The sequence below is a fragment of the Pelophylax lessonae genome (assembly GCF_965119305.1).
Source record: "Pelophylax lessonae genome assembly, chromosome: 4".
Classification (NCBI taxonomy): domain Eukaryota; kingdom Metazoa; phylum Chordata; class Amphibia; order Anura; family Ranidae; genus Pelophylax; species Pelophylax lessonae.
The window spans coordinates 594,254,088-594,280,302 of NC_138771.1; the positions used below are offsets into that span (position 1 = coordinate 594,254,088).

At 43.6% G+C, this 26,215-nt stretch overlaps 1 protein-coding gene across 1 annotated transcript in view; it reads left to right on the top strand.

Moving 5' to 3' along the window:
- The window catches only part of LOC309553200 (intercellular adhesion molecule 5-like), a 61,564-nt gene extending 35,842 nt beyond the window's left edge, over positions 1 to 25,722 (top strand). The window contains exons 2-5 of the mRNA XM_082254146.1: positions 5,516 to 5,791; positions 17,058 to 17,291; positions 22,572 to 22,844; positions 25,497 to 25,722. Of these exons, the coding sequence (XP_082110272.1) occupies positions 5,516 to 5,791; positions 17,058 to 17,291; positions 22,572 to 22,844; positions 25,497 to 25,618 (905 nt within the window). The 3' untranslated portion in view covers positions 25,619 to 25,722. The remainder of the gene's footprint in view (positions 1 to 5,515; positions 5,792 to 17,057; positions 17,292 to 22,571; positions 22,845 to 25,496) is intronic.
- The last annotated feature ends 493 nt before the right edge of the window (positions 25,723 to 26,215 follow it).

Here is a 26,215-nt window from a genome sequence, read left to right on the forward strand (position 1 = left end):
AAACAAGGTGGTTTTATCATTTCTTACCCTCCTTTGCTGAAAACATGTAAAAACTTTGTGTCACATCACAGTTTTGAACTCCATCGTGGCTGATGCATAGGGTACGTGACTGTAGTGGAGTGAGCACTGTAACTGCATCCAACCTTTCCAGAATCATTACTTTTTAGTCAAAGTACATCCTTCCACCAGACTGGCAAAAATCCAACTTTATTTCATACAGATTTTGACAAAATTGCACACGACTTTTAACATATTTAACATTTTAACCAGTTATTTGCAATGTATATGAATACCATAACCCAAAGGGACGGTGTTTGGTAACATATGGACAAAATACAATGCAATTGTAGCGCTAGCGCTACAAGGGCCGCTGGAAGTTGCTTGTCTCCAGTGGTTGCTCTGACTTTCCAAGCCCCTGACACCTCTGACACTCTGGGTCGGTTCCGAACTTCCGACATACTAGAAGATACAAACGCAAAGACACCAATAAATAGTAGGAATTGTAAGTCAGCACTTACAGTCAGCACTTACTTACTGCTGGAAAATTAAAGTTAATTTTTATTTAATGAAAAATTAAACCCACAACAGTAAAATCAGTTTGTATATGCAGTAAAGCATGCTTGTTATACTCACTGTGGAAGCTAAGGGGTTAATCCTCCACATTGTGAAAAAAAGGCAGTTTAATCCTGTTTTCTCTGATCCTCACCTTTTTCACCTGTCCCCAATCCATCTCCTGATAAGACAGAGCCTTTGGAGTCACTCTGCACATGCTCAGTTTGGTGTGTAGTGCTAAATAATTTTTATGTTTTGTTTTTGGGAGGGTGCATGTGATCGGTACAGGGCCAATCAGCACTGTCCAGACAGGGGGTCAGGGGTCCTGCTGCCTCATAGGGCTGTCAGAGCAGAATGAAAATCCCTCCTACAAGCTTTAAACAGACACTGATAGAAATCATAAGACTGTTATATATTGCTGAATTTGCAACACACAGACATTACATGTGATTTTTAGAGCAGTGCGCTCCGATGTCTGTCATCGCACTAATGTGAACCGGGACCTAAATTTTGTATCCAGATTGAAATCACTGTTGCCATCGGGTCACAGGAGAGCCTGGCAACTAGCTTTTTCAGAGGGAGAGGTCAGCCATAGCAACAGATTAGTTAAATGGAGAGCAGATTCATCTGCAGGCTGTCCCTTTCCTGCCAATGGTGTATACATCTGGGGATTCCAGAAATAGCAGCTAAAGACTTATTATGTGCAGCAGCAGATACAGGAAAAGATGAAAATGCTTTTTGCTGTTTCATTTTTTTTTTTTTTTTTAAACAGGCTTGATATGTCAAAGCCAGGGGACGGGGAAATAAAATGAATACATACTCAACCCAAATATTAGTGCTTATCTAAAAGTTACTCAAGTTTTTAGGTAAAATTTTATATATGATTTTCCAACTACGGGATTCTCTTATTCAGATGTTTTGTGAGCAAAGCTTTTGCATACTGTGTATAATGCTTGTCTATGTATGCTATGGACATACAGTGCCTTGAAAAAGTATTTATACCCCTTGACATTTTCCACAATTTGTCATGTTACAACCAAAAAAGTAAATGTATTTTATTGGGATTTTATGTGATAGACCAACACATAGTGGCACATAATTGTGGAAGGAAAATAATAAATGGTCAATACTTTGTAGAACCACCTTTCACTGCAATTACATCTGTAAGTCTTTTTGGGGATGTCTCTACCAGCTTTGCACATCTAGAGAGTGACCTTTTTACCCATTCTTCTTTGTAAAATAGCTCAAGCTCTGTCAGATTGGAGGGAGAGCGTCTGTGAACAGCAATTTTCAAGTCCTGCCACAGATTATCAATTAGATTTAGGTCAGGACTTTGACTGGGCCATTCTAACACATGGAAATGCTTTGATCTAAACCAGTGGTGTCCAAACTTTTTTCAAAGAGGGCCAGATTTGATGAAGTGAACATGCGTGAGGGCCGACCATTTTGCCTGACATTCTTTGTACCATTAAAATTAAAAGCAAATGAACTATTTTATGCAAAGTTTATTGCAAACGGCATACTTTTCATTTCGTCACATGGATGACAAATCTAAACAGGTGTTATGCCAGTTATCATGGAGAGAGCGCTGGTCCTGTTATACTAGCGCCAAATTTATTTGTGTTTTTTAGTGCTCCCTTATCAGGCTAAAGCCTCGTACACACGGTCAGATAATCGAACGATCTTGCGTCCGATTTTTGATGCATGTTTGTCTCATTTCGAAAAGTGAAGAGGTTACTTTCATATGAAAATTCCCATACGACAGAATTCAACTTCAGAAGTGATGTCATGTGTTGAATTGTTTTGTATGTGTTCTTTCGTTTCTGAGCATGCCTAGTCTTGCTATTACGATTTATTTTGGACGATAACTGTACTAATTAAAGGAAAATCGGACGTTGTGTTGACATATGATAAAAATTTTATAGCCTGCACATCCAGATTTTGTCGTCTGAAAATTCATTATCGGCTGTTGAAAGCAGTATTCTAACAATCCGAAAATCGGCGGATCGTTCGTCGGATGAAATTTTACTTCCGATTTTCATATCGTGTGTATGGGCCTTAAGTCTGAGGCCATATTGAGCAAGGGATATAAAGCTGGTGGGGATGGGCGGTGGATGTTAACATTTAGTGTATTCACAAGTAACATGGGTGTTGAAAGATCCAGAGATCCCAGTGGTCCTGAGCAGCGCTCTGGGATTCACAGGGGCCACAACAATAGATTTTTCCAAATTATCTGTGGGGCCATATTAAAGTGGCCTGGGGGCCGCAAATGGCCCACGGGCCGGACTTTGGACATGCCTGATCTAAACCATTCCATTGTAGCTTTGGCTGTATGTTTATGGTCATTGTCCTGCTGGAAGGTGAACCTCTGCCCCAGTCTCAAGTCTTTTGGAGACTCTTAACAGGTTTTCTTCTAAGATTTCCCTGTATTTGGCTCCATCCATTATCCCAATATCTCTGACCTGCTTCCCTGTCCCTGCTGAAGAAAGGCCTCCTCACAACATGATGCTGCCACCACCATGTTTCTTAGTGGGAATGATGTGTTCAGGCTGATGTGCAGTGTTAGTTTTCCCCCACACGTAGCATTTTGCTTTTAGGCCAAAAAGTTAAATTGTGGTCTCATCTGACCAGAGCACATTTTTCCCCATGATGTGTCCTCCACATGACTTCTCGCAAACTGCAAAGGGGACTTCTTATGGCTTTCTTTCTACAATGGCTTTCTTCTTGCCACTCTTCCATAAAGGCCAGATTTGTGGAGTGCACGACTAATAGTTGTCCTGTGGACAGATTCTCCCACCTGAGCCGTGGATCTCGGCAGTTCCTCCACAGTTACCATGGGCCTCTTGGATAATTCTCTGATTAATGCTCTCCTTGTCTGGCCTGTCAGTTTAGGTGGATGGCCATGTCTTGGTAGGTTTGCAGTTCTGCCATACTCTTTCCATTTTCTGATGATGGATTGAACAGTGCTCCATGAGATGTTCAAAGCTTGGAATATTTTTTTATAGCCTAACCCTGCTTTAAACTTCTCCGAAACTTTATCCCTGACCTGTCTGGTGTGTTCCTTGGCCTTCATGATGCTGTTTGTTCGCTAAGGTTCTTTAACAAACCTCTGAGAGCTCCATAGAAAATCTGTATTTATACTGAGATTAAATTACACACAAGTGGACTCTATTTTAGTGTTCTTGCATGGCAAGACCACTTACTGTTATCTCACATATATATTGTTATTATTATAGCCAAATTTACCACCCTAACTCCTCCCACATGTTTTACACTACATAGACAGTAATATACCGAAACGTGCAGATTGTTCCCGATTGGTGTGCTATTACTTTGTGGAACGTTTTGCCGAATGGTTTTTGTAGCGAAATTGGTCCCATAGGAATGAATGGCGGAATGTTCAAAACTAGAGTGGGAGCTGACAAAAGCTAGAGTGTAAACTGCCACCACTCCCTCATTTTCATCCCACCTACACAAATCTTATATAAAAACGTTCAGCTATCCCTGATGCCACTAAAAATGTCCACGGCTAAGCCATAGTCCTGACAGTTTTCACAATATGACCATTTGTTTGCAACTCACGCCGCCCATTGACATTCATTGAAACTCCACTCTAGCCACCTCAAATTTGAAGGGCAATTTCTAAACTGCGACTGTGCCTTCATTTTTAATATTTCTTTGCTGTTCGCTATGTGCCACTTTGTGCTAGTCTATTGAAAAAAAAACAATAAAATACATTTACGTTTTTGCTTGTAACATGACAAAATGTAGAACATTTCTAAGGGTGTGAATACTTTTGTAAGGCACTGTAACTGTCAATATCAATTACATTTTTTTTATAGATTTGGTATAGCTTTTATTAACTATTTCCCTTAAAAATAACTTCAGTTTAAGCCAACAAAGCAAACATGTATTTGAATAAATGGGCTATATATTTGTGCACATTTATGGTAAGAATATTTACACCTGCTGAGATCTGTCCCCTCTATAAATTCTCCAGCATATCTTACAACCAGAATTTGCTGTCAACATTTGAGTCATAGCTAAATATAAGGACTTTTGTGTATACAGATCACCCCTTGCAAGTACAAAATGTGAAAAATAGGAGAGGTCACCAGGCAGGGCCGGGACAAGGAGTAGGCAGAAGGGACGGCTGCCCTGGGTGCAGCGTGTATTGTAGGTAAGGGGGTGCCACAAGTTCCTTCTACTATAAGGCTGAGAGGAGTAGTGACAGCATCAATACTTCTGCCAGCCCAGCACTGGAAGCAGCAAGGAGAGGAGAGAGCCAAGAGGGGGTGCAGGCTGTGCTCTCTCTCCCCCTCCTCCTCATAATGAAGGGGGGGGGGCACAATTTGGTATCTTTGCCCTGGGCACTGTATGATCTTGTCCCGGCACTGTCACCAGGACATAGAAAATACACAAGGAGACCAAAGGTTTGTGGACATCTGACCATGACACCTACTATATGGCCAAAATAATGAAAACACCCCTGTACAATATTGAGTATGAGTCTTTCCAATGAAATGAAATGTTAATGCTACAAAATAGAAAGTCATTTTAGGAAATCTCTCCATTGTGACTTTTTCCTGTGAACAAAGCTATAACCTACACAGAGCTCTGACCTCAACCCTACTGAACACTCATGAAATTAATTGAAATGTCAGTTGCAAGCCATATCTTCTCATCCAAAATCAAAACCTGAGCTCACAAATGCTCTCTTGCCTGATTGGGCACATATGGCAATGGTTTTGGAATGGAATGTCCAACAAGGAGTGCGGTGGTCAGGTGTCCACATACTTTTTGCCATATAGGGTACATATTCACAAAAATTGGTAAAGAATATTCAATAATCTGAACTAAAAATATAGAAAATACACAGCATATACAACAGGGACTGTTATAAAGATAGCAAATTTATGTAACCGTTGCTTCGTGCATAATTTACTTTCTCTTTTTCCTTTAGCTCTTCTACCGATCCCCTTAATTATCTTGGAAGACCAGGTTGCGCTGAATGCAGAGACAAAGGTGAGCTGCGTGTTACCTTCCAGTGATTGCCATTGCTTGGAGGTAGAGCTAAAAATCGTCACTAAAGAGAAGCTCAAGAACTGTGTCTCCCACAAGGGGAACTACTCCAATGTCACCTGCACACTGGATGTCACCAAGGAGATGAATGGGATAGAGCTGTCCTGTGAAGCTCACTTCAAAACAAAGAGCAAGCCTTATAAGCTGAATATTCAGAGTAAGTATGGAACTTTATTATTCACCACTCCCTGTCAATATAGCAAATAGCTACATGCTGTTAATGCCCTACACCGGGGGTCAGCAACCAGTAGATCGTGGCCAAGTGACTGGTAGATCGCAGTCTGGGCTTGCTGACCCACCACTCCAGAGCATCAAACAGAGTGCAAAGCAGAGGGACTACTTGTAAAGTTGGAGGTATAGTAGGGACCAAGAGTCGCATAAGCTGATGCCTACTCTGTAGTGCCCGCTCCTGTCCCATGCAGAGTGATTCCAATGGCCCTCCCCTTCTTCTCCCGGCTAGCAGTCTCCAGATTGGTGCCAATAGCAGGAAAGAAGAGATCTTCAGGACAGTGTGGTTAAAGCAGGCAGTGTTTTGTTGCTTTCTCCTCACCTGCTTTAACCCCTTGGACCCTGCAGAAGCATTCAGTTGCAGGAGGCAAGAGATTGCGACATGGTAGTACATCAACTAGAGGTTTAAATCAGGTATCCAGAGGCAACACTGTGCCCAGTGATCTGTCACTTCTTCCACAACAGCTCAGAGTGTTGGATGTGTGCAAAGGGGCAATGGAAGTATAGGTACTGCAATCATCAAGCTTTGTATTGTACCTAGACTTGTGTGTCTGTCTGTCTGTCTTTTGCCTGCGGTTTTTATCATGTTCTTCTCTGGCTTCTGACCTCAGTTTAACAAGTGAGCAAAGCCAGACTGGCCTACTGGGATAGCGGGAAATTTCCCAGTAGGCCGCCTGCCCTGGGGCCGCTGTCAGCTAGGAGCTTTGGGACTTCTTTTTTTTTTTTCTACAAAAACAGCTCAGAGAGAAGCGGCAACTTTGCTGTGAACAGTAGGTGGGGCTGTCCCTGGAGCCCGGGCCGCTCTCCCACACTCTTCACGGCCGCCTAGCAGGGTCGTCTCTGGAGCCTGTGGCCACCCAGCTGGGCTATTCCTGGAGCCTGTGTCCGCCCAGCTGGGCTATTCCTGGAGCCTGTGGCCGCCCAGCTGGGCTGTTCCTGGAGCCTGTGGCCGCCTAGCTGGGCTGTTCCTGGAGCCTGTGGCCGCCCAGCTGGGCTGTTCCTGGAGCCCGCGCGGCTCTCCCAGCCTTTTTGCAGTTGCTTAGCAGAGCTGTCCCTGGAGGCTACCCACCTAGCTGGGCTGCTCTTGGGGCCTGCGGCCACCCAGTCTTTTTGTGGCCATCCATTCTGTTCACGGCATGGCTGGGGAACAGAGACTAGCGGTCAGCTGACTGGTGAGGAATGTGAAGTGGGAGGGGCTGGAGGAGACCCTATGTCATGATTTCGGCATAGGTGTCCCTGCTGCAAGACATCACAGAGCCAGAGATACAATGAAGCCAGAGACACAGTGAGTAACACTGCCTGTGAGTAAAGTTGCCATTAAAGTCCCCACTTCAGTTCTTTTAGATCAGCATATGACATTGATCAAGAGCACCTAAGTTGGCTGATCAGAACTCCCCCCAGCACTACCACGGATCCCATCCCCCCACACCTGCACCCCCCAGCACTATCACTGATCCCATCCCCCCCAGCAATACCACTGACCCCCCCCCACCCGCACTTCCACTGATCCCACCCTCCCCAGCACTGCCACTCACCCTCACCCCCAACCCCCCCCCCCTCCCCAACAAGGAGTAAGTGAAAGATTAAAAAGAGAGAAAACATGAAAGAGAAAGGAAAAGAGGGGGGAGAGAAAAAATAAGAGAAAGAACAAGAAAGCCAGATAGAGAGAGAGATGGGAAAAAAAGAACAAGAAATTAGGATAGAGAGAGATGAAAGGGAAATAAAGGAGAACAAAGAGAAAGAGTGGTAAATCCAAAAATGTACCAGAAGGGGTTTTAATTCTGTATGAGTGGAAGGGACTCAGAGAGCGCAAAATGTTTGCGGATTAGGCGCGCAAATTACTTGCCTTGCCTTGGGTCCTGACAACCCACACTACGCCACTGGGGCTGGTATAAAAATTTTTCCAGGGCTGGTTTTTATTCAAAGTCCAGCCCTGCAAGTGAGTACTACTGCAGGGCTTTTGGCTCCTTTTATTCACATTTGCAACATTAATTTAGAGCTCCATGGTGTCAGAATCTCCTAATTTAGCTATATGCTCTATACATATAATTACTTAAACTGGTGATGGACAATAGCATAGGATTAGGGAGGACTCTATTATCAAGGATGCATATGGTGGCCAGCTGGTTGAACTTCTCTAATGCGCCATCTTCTGCAGGTCCAAAGAAAACATCTTCCCTCCAGTGGCAGGAGGTGTAATGTACACTCTGAATGGCTAACACAACTGCCAATCATAGGGTAAGCGTAAATAGAACATTTCTCATCTCTAGAAGGGCTAAGCTATTAGGATCACATGGCAAGAGGAAAATCCAGCGATCTCAGAAAAAGGTTTCAGCTCACTTTAAGCCGGCCATAGATGGTTCGAATCTCTGTCAGTTCAGCAGGGACATCTGCCAGTTCATCTATGACCTGCCTTAAGCCTCGTACACACGCAACGAATTTCCGCCGACCGGTCGTCCGTCTTTTGTCCAGAGTGGTGTCTGTTGGTTGGAACGTGCTCTAGACTGCACACGAATTTTCCCGTACGACAGAATTCTACTTCAGAAGTGATGTCATGTGTTGGATTGCTTTGTATGTGTTCTTTCATCTCTGAGCATGCCTAGTCTTGCTCATAAGATTTTTCCCCATCGAAATCTGTACTAATGAGACGAAAATCGGGCGTGTTTTGATGGTCGACAAAAATTTTATAGCCTACACACCAGGATTTTTTCGGCCGAAAAGTCGGAGTCGGTTGTCGGAAGCACCATACTAACAAGCCGAAAATCGGCAGATCGGTCGTCGGACGAAAATTCCCGGCCGAATTTCGACTCGTGTGTACGGGGCTTTAGGAACAGCAACACACAGTCAACATAAAGCTCACCAAATGCCTCATAAAAGTCCCAGCATACAGTGGAACAGGTCTATTGTCTCCAGTACAGAAAGTGATAAGAAATCAGTCATGGATAGTTTGGATCTCGGCTGGTTCAGCAGGGACTGGCCGACATTTGATCCATCTGTTGGCAGGCTGACTGTACCCAAGTCAATTTGGCCATAGATGATACGGGTTGCAGGAAAGAAAATCGCTCGATTTCCCCATCAACACAGTCAGTGTTGATGGGGGAATCTCTCCCTCTGAGCTATTGTGTTCTAATGGTGTGGGGAGCCATCCCTGCCAGGAGAACACGGTAATTACTGCTAGCGGCTATAGCCACTATCAGTAATCGCATGCTAGAAATCAGACATGCTGGTTGTACCCAAGTCAATCGATGGATCGACTTGGGTACAATCAGCCATCCCATACGTGGATCAAGTCTCAGCCATTTCCCTGCCGAACCGGTCAAGATTTGAACCATCTATGCTGGTTTAAGAATAGAATTCCCTTCATTTTGAAGAAATCTCCTCTTACTTCATGCTGTGTCTCTGGGACAGGAAGTGAAGAGAAATCTCCTTGACAGGGTGCAGAAAAAATAACCTGACAGAGTTCCTTAACTATTTCCTACTCAAAAAAAAAAAAAGTTTTGGCTTTAGGTTGCATCCACACCTGCAAATGTACCAATTATATGCAATAACCTCAGCAGTGGTTCTTACAAATAGCTGTGGGAGGCAGCCCCGTTGAAAGCAATGGGAGGCTGGCAGTTCCTGTAGCTAATCGCGGCCACTTGCATGTAATCTCTCATGCAGTGATCACACCCGACTAATCGTCCCTGGACGCAGCCTGCCACAGCTAGTCGCAGGAACCCCTGCTAGAGTTCTAATCGGAGTTGGAATTTACCTGTACATACATTCTAACATTTCATGTTTCCTAATTAGTAAACTAAAGCGGAGTTCCACCCTAAAATAATACTTACCTCCATCTTCTCGCTCCGGGTCACCTGAAAAACAAATGGATAATCGCAATATTTATTTTTTTACATACCTTGTTTAGAATAAAATATAATTTCCTTACTTCCTCCCCTCGGCGGCCACGGGGATTCGTCACTTCCTGGCTTTGCAATGATTCCTGGAAGCTGAACGTCATCGCTCCCAGGAATCGATGCGCCTGCACTGGCCCCGACGTCAGTTCCGGTGCAGGCGCTGTCATACCTTGCTAAACAGCTTCTGGGCATGCCCAGAAGCTGTGCAGGGATGACGCTGAGGCACCGGAAGTGACGGCGGGGCCGGTGCAGTGCATCGTGGGACCGAAGAAGACGGAAGAGGACACAGCAGAGGATCGCGCTGGCTTCAAGCTGCCCACACCTGAGATGGCAGCGCTGGACAATACTTTTTCAAGGTAAGTATTTATTCTAAAAGGTAAGTGCAACCCGGGACAGATCAGAGGCTATCCATTGTGGAATGTACTAGCCCTGACTGTCCCGGGGGTATTTTTATTTAAAAAAAATTCCCAGGTGGAATTCCGCTTTAATCTACTTTTTTTTTTTATTTGAAGAACACTCTCTAAATCTTGCTAGTATTTTCCATGGAACTTGCATTGTACAGTATACAGTTTGAGCCCCTGGGCAACACAAACAGATGGATCTTGGCAGAAGAGTGATGATGACTCACACCTAAATTGTTTTCATAAGGCCAGTTTCTCATATCTGTTCAAGAATTTTTCTCTGTCTGGTAAATCATCTGATTTCTTAACTCACTGCTTTTTCCAGCAGTGAAAATACATAGCATCCAAGCCAGTCTAGAGTTCACATCATGTTCATTTTTTGTGTGACTTCATTATCTTGTGACAGTTACAGTGCAATATTTGGAATAATCTGAATAAATGTGAAGGTTTAGAAATCCTTTTTTTGGCTCTACTTTATCTATGCATAAGACCCCTTTCACAGTCTTTTTACAATAAGGTCCCCGTCAGTTTTTCAGGTGGGCCTGATCGGAATCTCTATGCATCTCTATGAGCAGGCGGATATATACAAACTTGTGTCTGTTTACATCTGCCTACCTTCAAGTCCTTCTAGATCTGGACATCTTTTTCTGTTTTCCCAGACCTATATGTGACAGATCAGAGGTAGCCTGGTATAAACGGATACAGGTCTGTTTACTTCCATCTACCCATAGAGCCATCACGGGTACTTCACGGATGCAGACACAAACAGACGTAGATGTCACAAAACTGCAGAGGATTTACTCATGTGGAGCACCAACCTGTGAAAGGACCCTGAGAGTTATGCTGACCTCACATATCATTTTCAGGCAATTTCAATCACTTTTACCTCCATGATTAACCCCTTCATGCCTAAAGCCCCGTACACATGCGTCGATAATTGGCCGTGAATTTTCGGCCAACGTCTGATCGGCCGATTTTCGGCTTGTTAGTATGATGCTTCCGACAACCGACTCCGACTTTTCGGCCGAAAAAAATCTGGTGTGCAGGATATAAAATTTTTGTTGGCCGTCACCAGAACGGCCGATTTTCCGTCAGTCAGTACAGATTTCGGCAGACAAAAATCTGATGAGCAAGACTGGGCATGCTCAGAGAAGAAAAAACACACGGAAAGTAAACCAGCACATGACATCACTTCTGAAGTAGATTTTTGTTGGCCGAGAAAATTTGTGTGCAGTCTAGGCACATTCCAACCAACAAAACACAACTTGGACAAAAGTCGGACGATCGGTCGGCCGATAATCGTTGCGTGTGTACGAGGCAAAAGGGTAAAACAAATCTTAATGCCTAAGCCTAATTTTGCAGCTTTGACTCTGACGTACATATCATCACAACTACCTTGTACTGTACATCCAGGTGGATTATACCTTCTTTTTTTAGGATGGTAAATGATAATGGATATATCTTGTTTTTTTTTTTTTCTCTAAGAAAAACTAGCTCAAAACAGTAAAAAAAAAAAACATTTTTAAAAAAACGTATCTGTATATTTCTTGCTACTACCATAAACTACCACCAAAGAACAACCCAAAATAAATTCTGCTCCCAACGATCACAGCGATACCACATATGTGTATGTAAAGGCCCGTACACACGTACCGATCGTCGGCATACAAACGTGGGTGGACGAAGGATCTGCCGATTGTACGCGTGTTAGTATGGTGCCTCCGACAGATGTCTGCGCACAATCCGCGGACAAAAGTCTTTCTTGCAAACATGAAAATTTTTGTATGCCGACACCAGAACGGACGATTGTTCGCCTGTCAGTACACAATTCGGCCGACAGACCGCAGATTTGCAAGACTGGGCATGCTCAGAAAATAGAAAACACAGGGAAAGTTAACCATTACATGACATCACTTCTGCAGTCGGCGGACAAAATTCTTGTGCTGTCCTTGTGCTGTCTTTGCACTTTTCAGCAGACACCGACATCCCGGGGAGAAAAGAGGAACATTTGTAAGCCGACCATCGGTACGTGTGTACGGGGCTTTAGTTGTTGTTTGTACCCGTAGTACAGCCTAGAAACAGTACGCAATTTGCTTTTTTTTATCCTACCTAAAACACACTGACACTGAGGCTCAGTTCACATATATGCGATGCGGGAACCCTGCAAATCCACTGCTGGTTCCCACATCGCATTCAAATCGCTGGCAGTTCACACTGCCATATGCAAATCGCTGGAGGTGTCAATACAGAGTTAACGACACCCCCAGATCAGTTCGCATATCGCTGTGTGGACTGACAGTTCGGGCATGAATCGGATCGCATTGGTGTGAACCACCATGCGATCCGATTCTGCTGCAGATCCAAAAAAGGGTCCTGTGCGTTTTCAGTCCAAATCAGATCTGAATTCAGCCATACAATCTGTATCAGTCCGAATCAGATCCCAATTCAGCCATACAATCTGTATCAGTCTGAATCAGATTCAGATTCAGCCATACAATCTGTATCAGTCCGAATCAGATTCAGATTCAGCCATACAATCTGTATCAGTCCAAATCAGATCAGAATTCAGCCATACAATCTGTATCAGTCCGAATCCGATCCAAATTCAGCCATACAATCTGTATGGCTGAATTCGCATCACACAGCCATTGCATGTGATTTTCAGAGCAGCGCGCTCCGAATCACATGAAATGTCTGTCATCGCTGTAGTGTGAACCGGTGCTAAGGGATTTATTTACTGAAGCTAGAGAGGGCAAAATTACTCACAATTCTGTAGAGAAACCAATCGGTTCCCAGGTTTTGATGCTAAAGCTTAATTAAACAAGCTGAAGTTAGAAGCTGATTGGTTTCTCTGCAGACTTGTGGCTAATTTTGCCCTCTTGTTGGGATCCACCCAGATCCCTGACCGGCAGCTGGCTCAGCCGATCCCGTCCCTCCACAGCCCGGTGCTCCAGTGAATGCTGGAGGGGCAGAGCAAAGAGCCAGTGACTGATAGTGAAGAATGAGAACTGAGCGATCAGCAGTCATGTGATCATTTGGTTCTTGGTCTTATGCCTCGTACACACGCATCGATAGTTGGCCGACCGATCGCCGACTTTTGTCCAGTGTTGTTGTGTTGGTTGAAATGTGCTCTAGACTGCACACAAATTTTCTCGGCCAACAAAAACCAACTTCAGAAGTGCTGGTTTACTTTCCGTGTGTTTTTTCTTCTCTGAGCATGCCCAGTCTTGCTCATCAGATTTTGTCAGCCGAAATCTGTACTGACTGACGGAAAATCGGCCGTTGTGTTGACGACCAACAAAAATTTTATAGCCTGCACACCAGATTTTATTCGGCCGAAAAATCGGAGTCGGTTGTCGAAAGCATCATACTAACAAGCCGAAAATCGGCCGATCGGACATTGGCCGAAAATTCACGGCCAACTATCGATGCGTGTGTACGAGGCATTAGACCGGAGTGATAAGCAGGTGAAAGCAGTCTCAGCTCTATTTATCCAGTCCATGCCTCCAACATGTTTTGTCCTGCCTCCGGGGCTTAACCCTTTGATCTCGACAGTACACAAATATGCGGCCCAACTGGACTGGGCTTTTTTCATTGGGGCCGCATATGTACATATTTTTTTTTCCATGGCATACTCTCTGCTCATTTTATAGACAGAAAGGTAGGGTCAATTTTACATTTTAAAGCTGTCATGAGAACAAGTGAGAGGCAATTTTTTCAATGAGGACAAATATTTTAATGAAAACTGTCAAAGATGGGAGAGATTTCCTCTCACTTCCTGTTCCATCTGTAAAATGGGGAGTTAAGAGAAATTTCCCTAAGGCTGGGTTCACACATGTCATGCTGCGGTTTGCAGCCCAGAGTCCGGTGTGTTTCTGTTCACCGATTCAGATGCTATTTAGATGCTAATTTTTGCCTTTATTCACACCTGAACCACACCCAAAAACAAAACAGGATCTGCAGAAGCCCCAGACATGTGTGAATCGGCTCCATTGAGCACCGGTCACATTTACATGTTATGCAAAATGGATGCGGGTAAAAACGCATCCAATTCACATATATACTATATTATCAAAAGTATTGGGACGCCTGCCTTCACACACACACATGAACTTTAATGGCATCCCAGTCTTATGGACCATACACACTATACAATTGTCTTTGGATTTTTTCCTTTAGTTTTACCAAAACCATATAATATGAGGTCAAATCTAAACACTTTCAATTTGTATGCAATCAGGCAGGCCCTTCTACTACATAGTTGAAAGTAAATCTAAAGGAAATCTAACAACAAAAGTTGTATAGTGTGTATCCAGCTTAAAGCCTCATACACACGCGTCGAAAATTGGCAGGGAATTTCCGTCCGACGACCGATCTGCCAATTTTCGACTTGTTAGTATGATGCTTCCGACAACCAACTCTGACTTTTCAGCCGAAAAAAATCTGGTGTGCAGGCTATAAAACTTTTGTCCGCCGTCAAAACACGGCTGATTTTCGTGCAGTCAGTACAGATTGACAGGGAAAAATCTAATGAGCAAGTCTGGGCATGCTCAGAGAAGAAAGAACACAAAGAAAGCAAACCAACACATGACATCACTTCTGAAGTAGAATTTTGTCAGGCGAGAAAATTCGTGTGCAGTCTAGGCACATTCCAACCAACAGACACCACTCTGGACAAAAGACGGACGATCGGTCGGCCGATAATCGTTGTGTGTGTACTAGGCTTTAGTCAGGGTTCAATATTGAGATGGCCCACCCTTTGCAGCTGGGAAGGCTGTCCGCAAGGTTTAGGAGTGTGTCTTTGGGAATGTTTGACCATTCTTTCAGAAGTACATTTGTGAGGTCAGGCACTGATGTAGGACACATAGGCCTGGCTCGCAGTCTGCTCTCTAATTCATCCCATAGGTGTTCTATCGGGTTGAGGTCAGGACTCTGCAGGTTAGGTTCCTCCACCCCAAACTCACTTATCCATGTTTTTTTGGACCTTGTTTGTGTCACCCCCAAACTGTTCCCACAAAGTGGGGAGCATGAAATTGTCAAATTGGACAAATTGTCCAAAATGTCTTGGGTATGCTGACGCCTTAAGAACTATGCCTTACTGGAACTAAGGGACCAAGCCCAACCCCTAAAAAACAACCTCACATCACAATCCCCCCTCTAACAAATTATTTAGACCAGTGCACAAAGTACGGTCAATAAAGACATGGATGAGCGAGTTTGGGATGGAGGAACTTGACTGGCCTGCACCTCAACCTTATAGAACACCTTTGGGATGAATTAAAGCAGAGACTGTGAGCCAGGCCTTTTCCTCCACATCAGTGCCTGACTTCACAATTGCACTTCTGGAAGAATGGTCAAACATTCCCATAGACACACTCCTAAACCTTGTGGACAGCCTTCCCAGAAGAGTTGAAGCTGTTATAGCTCTAAAGGGTGGGCCAACTCAAATGAACCGTACGGACTTAGACTGGGATGCCATTAAAATTCATGTGCGTGTAAAGGTAGACTTTCCAATACTTTTGGTAATATAGTGTATGTGAACCCAGCCTAACAGGACACTGACTGCAAAAAAATAATCTGGTAGAGATTTTTTACCCTTACCTATTTTATCCAAATCTTAAAACAAAAAGTTTTGGCTACTCATACAAATTAAAAACAAGGACAATTCAAAAGGTGTACGCAAAAAAAGAATTAGAAACTTATGACGGCACTTACTAGCAAAATTGATGACCTGGAAGTGCTCCGTGGAGTTAGTATAACAAGCAGTAGGCAGTGATCTATACAAGTGAAAATGATTGCAGAACAGCCCAAGTTTCTCATTTAATCAGATGCTGCAGTAACCTTAATGAGCTGGAGATATATTCGAGGTTCTAAAGGCTTGTTCACACCATGTCAGCTTACCTGCATTTTTCTGCACAACACTGCACATGTATGGCATGAACATGGCACCATAACAAGCAACAACGCTCTAGGGAAGGATGCACGGCATCATTCATTGCTATGTTGATGGTGGTTGGCTCGCCAGCGCCATGGCAATTCATGACTCTGATCCAGGGCAAGCAGCACGCAGGGCCGCCCCCAGCATTCAGGAGAAGACATAGGTTAGCCTTCTCCACCTTCTGACAGGCCCGAAGCAAAAAAAGAAAATAAGCGCAGGGCCTCATGATGGGGTGGACAGGGGACACTAACAGGAAGGGTTAACTATTGGGGGAGCAGCTAGAGGTCAAGTGTGGGGATTGGATAATTCAGGGTAGGTGGGGTCTCGGTTATACCCTAATCATGCCGTTCTGCTGGTAAGGCTCTGATGTGAAGAAGGGATTGTGTGATTGGGAGCTCTATGATAGAAGGACTGTGTGATTTGGGGGTTCTGTGATGAGGGGGGCTGTGTGACTAAGGGGCTCAGTGATTGGGGGCTCTGTGATGGGGGAACTCTGTTATGGGGCAGCTGTGTGACTGGGGAGCTGTGATTAAGGGGATACTGATGTGGTGGAACGGCTTTAATGTGATGGGAGGACTCATGTATAGAGGGCTTTTGATTTATAGGGGTGACTCTGATGTCATGAGGGGTTCTCATGTATAGGGGTGACTCTGGTGCGAAGGAGGTCTCCCAATGTGACAGGGGGGCCTCTGACACGATGGGAGACTTCTGATATGAAGGTGATTTCATCAAGGCAGTGGTGTATATTGCTCCCATTGTTAAGTAACATTTTATGTTTTATACATTTTAGACTGGGGTGCCTTGAGATTTTGCATGGCGTGCCGTAACTGAAAAAATATTGAGAAGCGTTGGTTTAACTGACTGTGTTGCCAAATACTAATTTTGATATGTCTTACATTTTTTCATCAGATTACTGAGACTAATGCTTCATTGTTATCCCTGTTTTCTGTCATTGTCTTCCAGCTGAGCCTGAGTTCACAGACTGCCCTGACAAGTTGGTGTGGATTGAGGGACAGGAGAACAGCTTCTACTGCCAGGCCAAAGGATACCCTCTACCCACCGTAACCTGTGAGAAAAACAACACAATCTATAAAATCGAGGAGAAATTCACAGCGATGAGAAATATGTCTGGAGAGTATATTTGTAGAGCCACAAACTTTGACACCATCAAAAAAACAGTAACAGTGTCTGTAGAGTGTAAGTATCACAGAGAGCTCTGGAAATCATGGGCATTGGATGTTTTTTATTGAGCCTATGAATTAAACAGGAACTCTGGCAACATCCTACTGCTGAGGCCCCCCTGGAAAATGCTGCCCCACGATGGGGGCTATGTTATGTGCCAGCGCATCTGGTAGCTTCTATTATTTTCTATGAACTTGCTCAGTAATACAGGTCAAAGGCTCCATTCCCACTAAGGTGTTTTTTTCATGCTTGTTGCGGGAATGCATTTAATTTTTTTAACATGAGTTTTCTATGGAACACGTTCACATCAATGCATTTTTGTGCCTCTGCGTTTCTGGAATGGGTCAGGGACTTTTTTTCCTGCAAAATGCAGCATTTTGCATGCAATAGACATCAATGGATCTGCATCCAAATCGTGCGTTTGTACCGCATTTTTTATAGCGATTTTGCCACAATTTGCATTTAGCTTTTTTAAAATCTGCCCAACAACAAATTTTACAAAAAAAAAAAACATAAGAAATGCAAAACGCAAATTGCGGAGAAATCGCAGCAAAAACGTGGAAAGCACAGCAAAAAGCACTAGAGAAATGCTCAAAAGCAACATGCATAGGTGTGAATCGAGCCTTAGTCCGTAGGATTTAATATTGAGTTTGCCCCCCCTTGCAGCTATAACAGCTTCAATCCTTCTGGGAAGGCTGTTCACAAGGTTTAGGAGTGTGTCTATGGGATTGCTTGACCATTCTTTCAGAAGAACATTTGTGAAGTCAGGCACTAATGTGGACGAAAAGGCCTGGCTCGCAGTCTATGCTTTAATTCATTCCAAAGGTATTCTATCGGGTTGAGGTTAGGACTCTGTGCAGGCCAGTCAAGTTCCTCCACCCCAAACTCGCTTATCCATGTCTTTACTTACCGTACTTTGTGCACTGGTCCAAATAATTTGGTGGAGAGGGATTATGATGTGAGGTTGTTTTTCAGGGGTTGGGCTTGGCCCCTTAGCATTTAAACAGGTGTTCTTTTGGGTTGAGGTCAGGACTCTGTGCAGGTCAGTCAAGTTCCTCCACCCCAAACTCGCTCATCCATGACTTTATGGACCTTGCATTGTACACTTGTCCAAATATTTTGGTGGAGGGGGTATTATGGTGTGGGATTGTTTTTCAGGGGGTTGGGCTTGGCCCCTTCGTTCTAGTGAAGGGAATTTTGGACAATTTCATGGTCCCAACTTTGTGGGAACAGTTTTGGGATGGCCCCTTCCTGTTCCAATATGACTGTGCACCAGTGCACAAACAAGGTCCATAAAGACATGGATGAGTGGGTTTGGGGTGTAGGAACTTGACTGGCCTGCACAGAGTCCTGACATCAACCCAATAGAACATCTTTGGGATGATTTGGAGAGCAGACTGCGAACCAGGCCTTCACTCCAACATCAGTACCTAACCTCACAAATGCGCTTCTGAAAAAATGATTGAACCCAACGGATTTAGACTAAGATGCCATTAAAATCCATGTGGCTGTAAAGGCAGGCATCCCAATACTTTTGATAATACAGTATAGTATGTAGTGGCAGGGCTGTCAGTGAGCAGTATGTAGTGGCAGGGAATTCAGTAAGCAGTATATAGTGTTAGGGCAGTACACAGTATGTGGTGAATGGAGAGGTAAATTGGCGCTGCCAGATGTAATGTCACAATCAGTAAAAATAGTAAATCAGATGCGGTATGTCATATAAAAAATTGAATACAATAAACCAATGTCTAAAAACAGTATATGGTGCAATGTACAAATACCCAGTAATAAATAAATAATTAAATGTACAGTAATAATATGGTGAATAAGTGCAAAATAGTGACAGTGACCGTATAAATTATGACTAAAATCTAATATATAGTATAAAATATAATGTGACCATATAAATATATAGGTGAGTATTATATAAAAATCAAGTGGTAAAAAATAGTAGAAAATATTGTGACCAAAAATAAACGTGAAGCCACTAGCCAATTTGCTAGGTGTAGCCAATTTGGATTGGCAGGAAAATAAATAATTATAACGTGATCTCAGAGGAGAAATTACAAATACACTAAATCTGCGAAATAAGTGAATGAGTGAAAAATAGTAGGCTAAATCTTATATATACATATGTAGTATATATATAATTTAAATAAGAAAAATGCCATAAAAAAGTTCATAAAAAATATTAAATGTGAAAAAACATCCTAATAAAATTTTGAAAGTCCATAGACAAGTGAATGAAATTCCAGGGAGATTGAAAAAAGTGGAGTCCCGAGGTGGTCCAAAGAACGCGGGTGCTGGGTAAGGAAACCAGTGCTCCCCTCTTTATAACTTCCCGCACTCACCAGAGGGCGGCACCCCTACAGGGGTAACCAGTGTATAAGGTATTAGAATAGGCCCCTCAGTTAGGCAGGTCCCGCCAGTGGTGTATTTGGGTTTTGTGCTGCCCTAGGCAAGACTAAGATTGGGCACCCCCCTCCTATATAAATTTGCCCCACTCCTCTGTTAACAGATGTGACTCCCTCCAAAATTGAAGGACTAGGAGTCCCAGCTTGAACCCCTGAGATCTCACGAGAGGGGGGGGTGAGGGGGGTTGGAGAGAGAGAGGGGGTGGGTGAGGGAGAGAAAGAGGGGGGTGAGTGAAGGAGGGAGAGAGAGAGGGGAGATAAGAGAGAGAGGGGGGTGGGTGAGGGAGAGAGAGAGGGGGATGAAAGAGAGGGGGGATCGAAGAGAGAGACAGAGAGAGGATGAGAGAGAGAGGGGAGAGAGAAGGGGGTGAGAGAGAGAAAGGGGGATGAGACAGAGAGAGGGAGTGAAGAGAGAGAGAGGGGGTGAGAGAGAGAGAGAGAGAGAGAGGGGATGAGAGTGAGAGCGAGAGAGAGAGAGAGAGGGGGGATGAGAGTGAGAGCGAGAGAGAGCGAGGGGGGATGAGAGAGGGGGATGATGTAGAAAGAGAGGGGGTGAGAGGGAGAGAGAGAAGAGGGGTGAGAGAAAGAGAGGGGGGATGAGAGAGGGGGGTGATATAGAAAGAGAGAGGGGGTGAGAGAGAGAGGGGGGTGAGAGAGGCGGCTCTAGCAACCAGTGGCCAATAGAGTCTCAGGTGGAGGGGGGCAACTTTTTTGCTGCCCCCCTGCAAAGTGCCACCCTAGGCCTGGGCCTTGTTGGCCTAGGCCAAAATACAGCACTGGGTCCCGCACTCCACTCTCGTCAGGTTAAATACAATTACACTCTCCCATAGGTATATACAGGTCCCTCTCAAAAAATTAGCATATTGTGATAAAGTTCATTATTTTCTGTAATGTACTGATAAACATTAGACTTTCATATATTTTAGATTCATTACACACAACTGAAGTAGTGTAAGCCTTTTATTGTTTTAATATTGATGATTTTGGCATACAGCTAATGAAAACCCAAAATTCCAATCTCAAAAAATTAGCATATCATGAAAAGGTTCTCTAAACTAGCTATTAACCTAATCATCTGAATCAACTAATTAACTCTAAACACCTGCAAAAGATTCCTGAGGCTTTCAAAAACTCCCAGCCTGGTTCATTACTCAAAACCGCAATCATGGGTAAGACTGCCGACCTGACTGCTGTCCAGAAGGCCATCATTGACACCCTCAAGCAAGAGGGTAAGACACAGAAAGAAATTTATGAACGAATAGGCTGTTCCCAGAGTGCTGTATCAAGGCACCTCAGTGGGAAGTCTGTGGGAAGGAAAAAGTGTGGCAGGAAACGCTGCACAGCGAGAAGAGGTGACCGGACCCTGAGGAAGAATGGGGAGAGGGAAATGCCAAAATGCCTGAAGTCCAGTGTCAAGTACCCACAGTCAGTGGTGGTCTGGGGTGCCATGTCAGCTGCTGGTGTTGGTCCACTGTGTTTTATCAAGGGCAGGGTCAATGCAGCTAGCTATCAGGAGATTTTGGAGCACTTCATGCTTTCATCTGCTGAAAAGCTTTATGGAGATGAAGATTTCATTTTTCAGCACGACCTGGCACCTGCTCACAGTGCCAAAACCACTGGTAAATGGTTTACTGACCATGGTATTACTGTGCTCAATTGGCCTGCCAACTCTCCTGACAAGAACCCCATAGAGAATCTCTGGGATGTTGTGAAGAGAAGGTTGAGAGACGCAAGACCCAACACTCTGGATGAGCTCAAGGCCACTATCGAAGCATCCTGGGCCTCCATAACACCTCAGCAGTGCCACAGGCTCATTGCCTCCATGCCACGCCGCATTGAAGCAGTCATTTCTACAAAAGGATTCCCGACCAAGTACTGAGGTAGCTACACACTATGCGTTTCGTCATCAAATGACGTCATAAGGAGCAGCCTGATGACGAAACGTGTAGAGCGTAGCTACGTCAGTTCCGCCTGAGTGAGACGCAGATCCGGTCGCTGGAATGCACAGCGTCCCGGAAACTACCGCTACACGAGGGGTTATATAAAGTGTTTGAGCATTGCACTTCTATACAATTATTTACAGTGAAGGTTTTGGCATATTTACCTTTTGTGCTAGTTGCTATAGTCCTCCACTGAGTGCTGAGTTTATATTTTTGTTTGGGATCCAACCAGATGTTTGGATGGGCAGCTGGTTCAGCCTCTACCCTGCAGCGCTAGGAGACTGAGCCTGTCCCTTCCGCCCCCTCCACAGCCCAGCACTCCAGTAAGCGCTGACTGACAGTCACGACTCTCTGCTCAGAGCACAGGGGAGAACTGAGTGATCAGTGGTGTTTAAATGCTTAGTTCTAAGTGCAGATGCGGTGGGGTACAGATGCAGCATCAGGTCAATGCTGCATCCACCTAGGTGAGTATACTTTTTTTTTTAAATATACAGTATATATATATATATATATATATATATATATATATATATATATATATATATATATATATATATATACACATATACATACATATACACACACTGTATATACATTACACCCCATACTTCTCTTTTAAACCATACCCCACCTATCCTTAACCTATTTTGGGTTGAGGATAGGTGGGGTATGGATAAGAGGGGTTGTGGGGGCAGTGCAAAGGAGAAGAGGTAGGTGGATTAACTTGTGTCTTTTATATCTGCCTGGAATTAAGTTTTCAAAAAAAATCTTAAGCATTGTTGATACTTTACCCAGGAGCCCACAGAAAAAAAACAGCACCGGATATAATATTCACAATGCAAAGCACCCTTAAAAATGAATTTTTAAAGAAGTCCTTCTCTGAAAAACAGGCATTGATTTTTCATCCATTGTTAACATTCTGCTGTTTCGTTTTCTTTCAGATGAGCCTAAAATACTGAGCATTGTTGTGCAGCCCTCCATGTCTGTGCTGGAAGGGGCAAATATAACACTGACTTGTGAGGCAGATGCGGTACCCACTCCAACCTATAGCTGGCATCCTCAGACGCCCCATGTCACATTCCTTCATGACAACAGGACTATACAGATCAAAGAAGTGACCAGCGTACACGAAGGCTTTTACATCTGCATAGCACAGAACAAGCATGGGATCAAGACACTGCAACAGAAAATTGTTGTGGACAGGGAACTGATAGGTGAGTCTTCCTTTGCCCTTTTAACCTTAACCCCTTTGGGGCCAGGGGTGTTTCTTGTCTCCATAGGCAGAGCCTGTCCAGTCAGAAGGCCTAAAAGTGTACGGAAACCCAAATTTTATTTTCTCAGTATGCTTGCCATTATGCCTATAGAGAAACTCAACACTAAAAGCTTTGCCTAGAAAAAGTCAAGCAGAGAGGAAGAGACAGAAGTTTGCTTGTGGCCTTCCTGTTGCTGATCTATTCCCTATTACTGACTTACTATGCCTTATTCTGCATGCTGCTATTTTTCTTGGGGGGGGGGCACCTTGGTAGAGCAGGGTTTTGCTTCCTCATATCAGAGCCTCCAGCAAGGAGAACAGTGAGCAGCACAGTAGAGGCATTACAATATTTCTTACTTCCTGAGACATGCAGACAGAGGCAACATTGATCACATGCAACATGGCTAATACCCAGCCAGGGCCTCTATCCAATAAGGGGGATAGACAGATGACAGCTCCTACCGAATATGGATTTCCCCAAGCACAAGCACAGCAACACTCATATTAACAACTCGTTCTGAACATTCCACAGAACTCGTAGGTACGAAATCCTCCCTCAGATTGGTATGCTCATAGAGGTTCCCAAAAAAGAGATAATGCTCGCCATAGTGTAAAACCATTAACTTGAATAAAACTTTAAAAATATATTGCATATATTGCCGTCTTTCTGGGATCACATGAAGAGCTGGGACGTCAGCACGTTGCTCTACCCAGCGCGTTTCGTCACACTTTGCCGTCATCCTGGGGCACATTTGGTGGGAGCTGTCATCTGTCTATCCCCCTTGTTGGATAATGGCCCTGGCTGGGTATTAGCCACAAGCAATTAAGACCTCTTGTAATCAGAGGTCCACTTAAGCTGGTAAGCGTGAATTTTTTTGCGGTGGAGGTTGCACTTTATTCGTGGTGTTGGATGCTAATCTCACTGGAAGGACACTTTTATAAATCGATTTGGACTTCCTGTATATTATTTTATTGCTTGCACTGTTGGTTTAACACTAACTCATGATCATCTAAAAAGGACGGCTATCTGTTATTGGGATATTTATCTTCACCTTTGGGATTTATTTATTTTTATTGCTTTATTTGTTTTTTTTATTTTTTATTTAGGCCCCGTTCACACTGGGGCGACGCTACTTCGCCGGGCGACCTCACAGGTCGCGGCGCGCTGCTCGCACCGCGACCTCGGAGCAGCCGGCACAGACTTCATAACATTGAAGTCTATGCAGGTCGCTCCGGGTCGCCCCAAAGAAGCTCTGGACCCTTTTTCTAAGTCGGAGCGACTTGTGTCGCTCCTATTAGAACGGGTCCATAGCTTCTGTATGGCAGGCGACCTACGGCGACCTGTCAGGCGACCAGGTCGCCTGACAGGTCACCCCAGTGTGAACGGGGGCTAAAGTCTACCACAATTTATGTTTGTGTTTGAGTGCTGCTTTACTTACAATTGTCTATTTTTATTCTGTGCATATCTTACAGCTGAGTTGCTGCTTACAGGTACTGCTGATGTTTATATCACAGTTTCTTTTCTTTTTATGTTGACATTGCCTAAGTTCCTGGTCACACCATCTTGATGCAGTAATGTGCATTATGTATTTGGTGCGATGTGGTCCTATACATTTTGCATTGCATTGTACTGCCATTATTGCTACATGCACCTTTTTTTGGTGCATTTCAGTAGGTTAGGCAGCCAAATCGTTTTAATGAGCTGCCTTATTATGTACGTGTGCTAGCACAATACAATGGTGTGCATGGGTCCATAGATTTCACACTGTAGTTACACAGCTATGAGGCTGTAGATACAGGAGTGCCTAAGCATCTGCACATGCCTGGAAGTGCCAAGCTAATTTTTGAGGAATTTAAGACAAGAGGTAGGTTCTTCAGGGTACTGTTTAGGCACAACTAACAATTCTATATGTTCCCTATACCAAAGCAAAACGTCTCTTTTTTTAGTTTATGTCCACTTTATCATTTTTCTGGGAATCTGTTGTGTTTCTTACCTGGAGATCCTGCCAGCACTTCCTGTTGTGGCGGACAACGCCAAGCCACTGCATCACAATTAGTAGCAGCATTGTCAGCATGTCGTATGCCTTTCTTTAGGTTATCACTATAATATAACTTTTTTAGGCCTCCTGCACATGGACAAATAGCAGCTTGTGAAATCCCCAGCAATTTTTGGCTCTCGAGGAGCGGCACGTGTCTTGTACAGCCGTCTATATAAGTAGATGGCTGTACACATCCATGCACGGATAAACGCAAATGGCATCATCGTTTATCTGCAAAGGGTGTATGGTGCTTCTTTCAGAACAAGACCAGGGATTTTACATCCATATGCATGAGGCCTTACAGCTTGATAGCATGCACATTCAAAGACTTACAGGAGTCAGAGGCGGGGCTTATCACACATCCAAAATGCAGTAAAAACCTAGATAATTTGCAAAAAATAGTACCAAAGGGTTGCCTTCACCTTCCTTGCCTTGCTTTATTGCAGTAAAATGTTCTAAAACTGTAGGTGCCTTTTACAACTGTAGAAATATAAAGAGACTGAAAGGTAATTAGTAGCAATTATGTTTTTGATTTTATATTTCTTATTATCGAATATTTTTTTATCTGGTTTTAGAGGCTGCAACAAATCCAGCACTTCTTGTGCAAGACAACAACAGAGGTGACACGCCGGATTCAACATTCTCCAAGATTCTGGTCATGTTGTTATCTTCAAGTTTATTATATTATCTCTGTTAATTTCATCTGTATTTGCCACGTTCGAAATCTAAGCACTCAAAAAGCTATGTGCACTATGAAATTCTCTGTGTGTGTTTGGATTAAACATTCCTTAATAAAATGTGTTTTCTGTCTTTGTTATAATGAAATACTTTGTAAATACTGAAAACAGAAATCACTTTGTCCTTTTATTAGTGACCGAAAACCCGGACTTCAGCTATAAAGGGTAACTACATTTTCGGAAAAAAAAAAAAAATAGCAAATTAACCACTTGATATCTGAAAGGTTTTACCCCCTTCATGACCAGGACATTTTTTGCTATTCAGCACTGCGCTACTTTAACTGGCTTGCTTGGCCATGCAAACACTGTACACAGTTGAAATTTAGAACAACATTTATTTCACACAAATACGGCTTTCTTTTGGTGGTATTTAATCACTGCTGTTTGTTTTTAATTTTTTTTGCTATATAAACCAAAAAAAAAATAAAAAAATGTTTTTCTTAGTTTCGTTTATAAAGATTTGCAAATAAATGATCTTTCTTCATAAATTTAGGCCAAATGTATTCTGCTACATTTCTTTGGAAAAAAAAAAAAAGAACCCAAATCAGTGTATATTT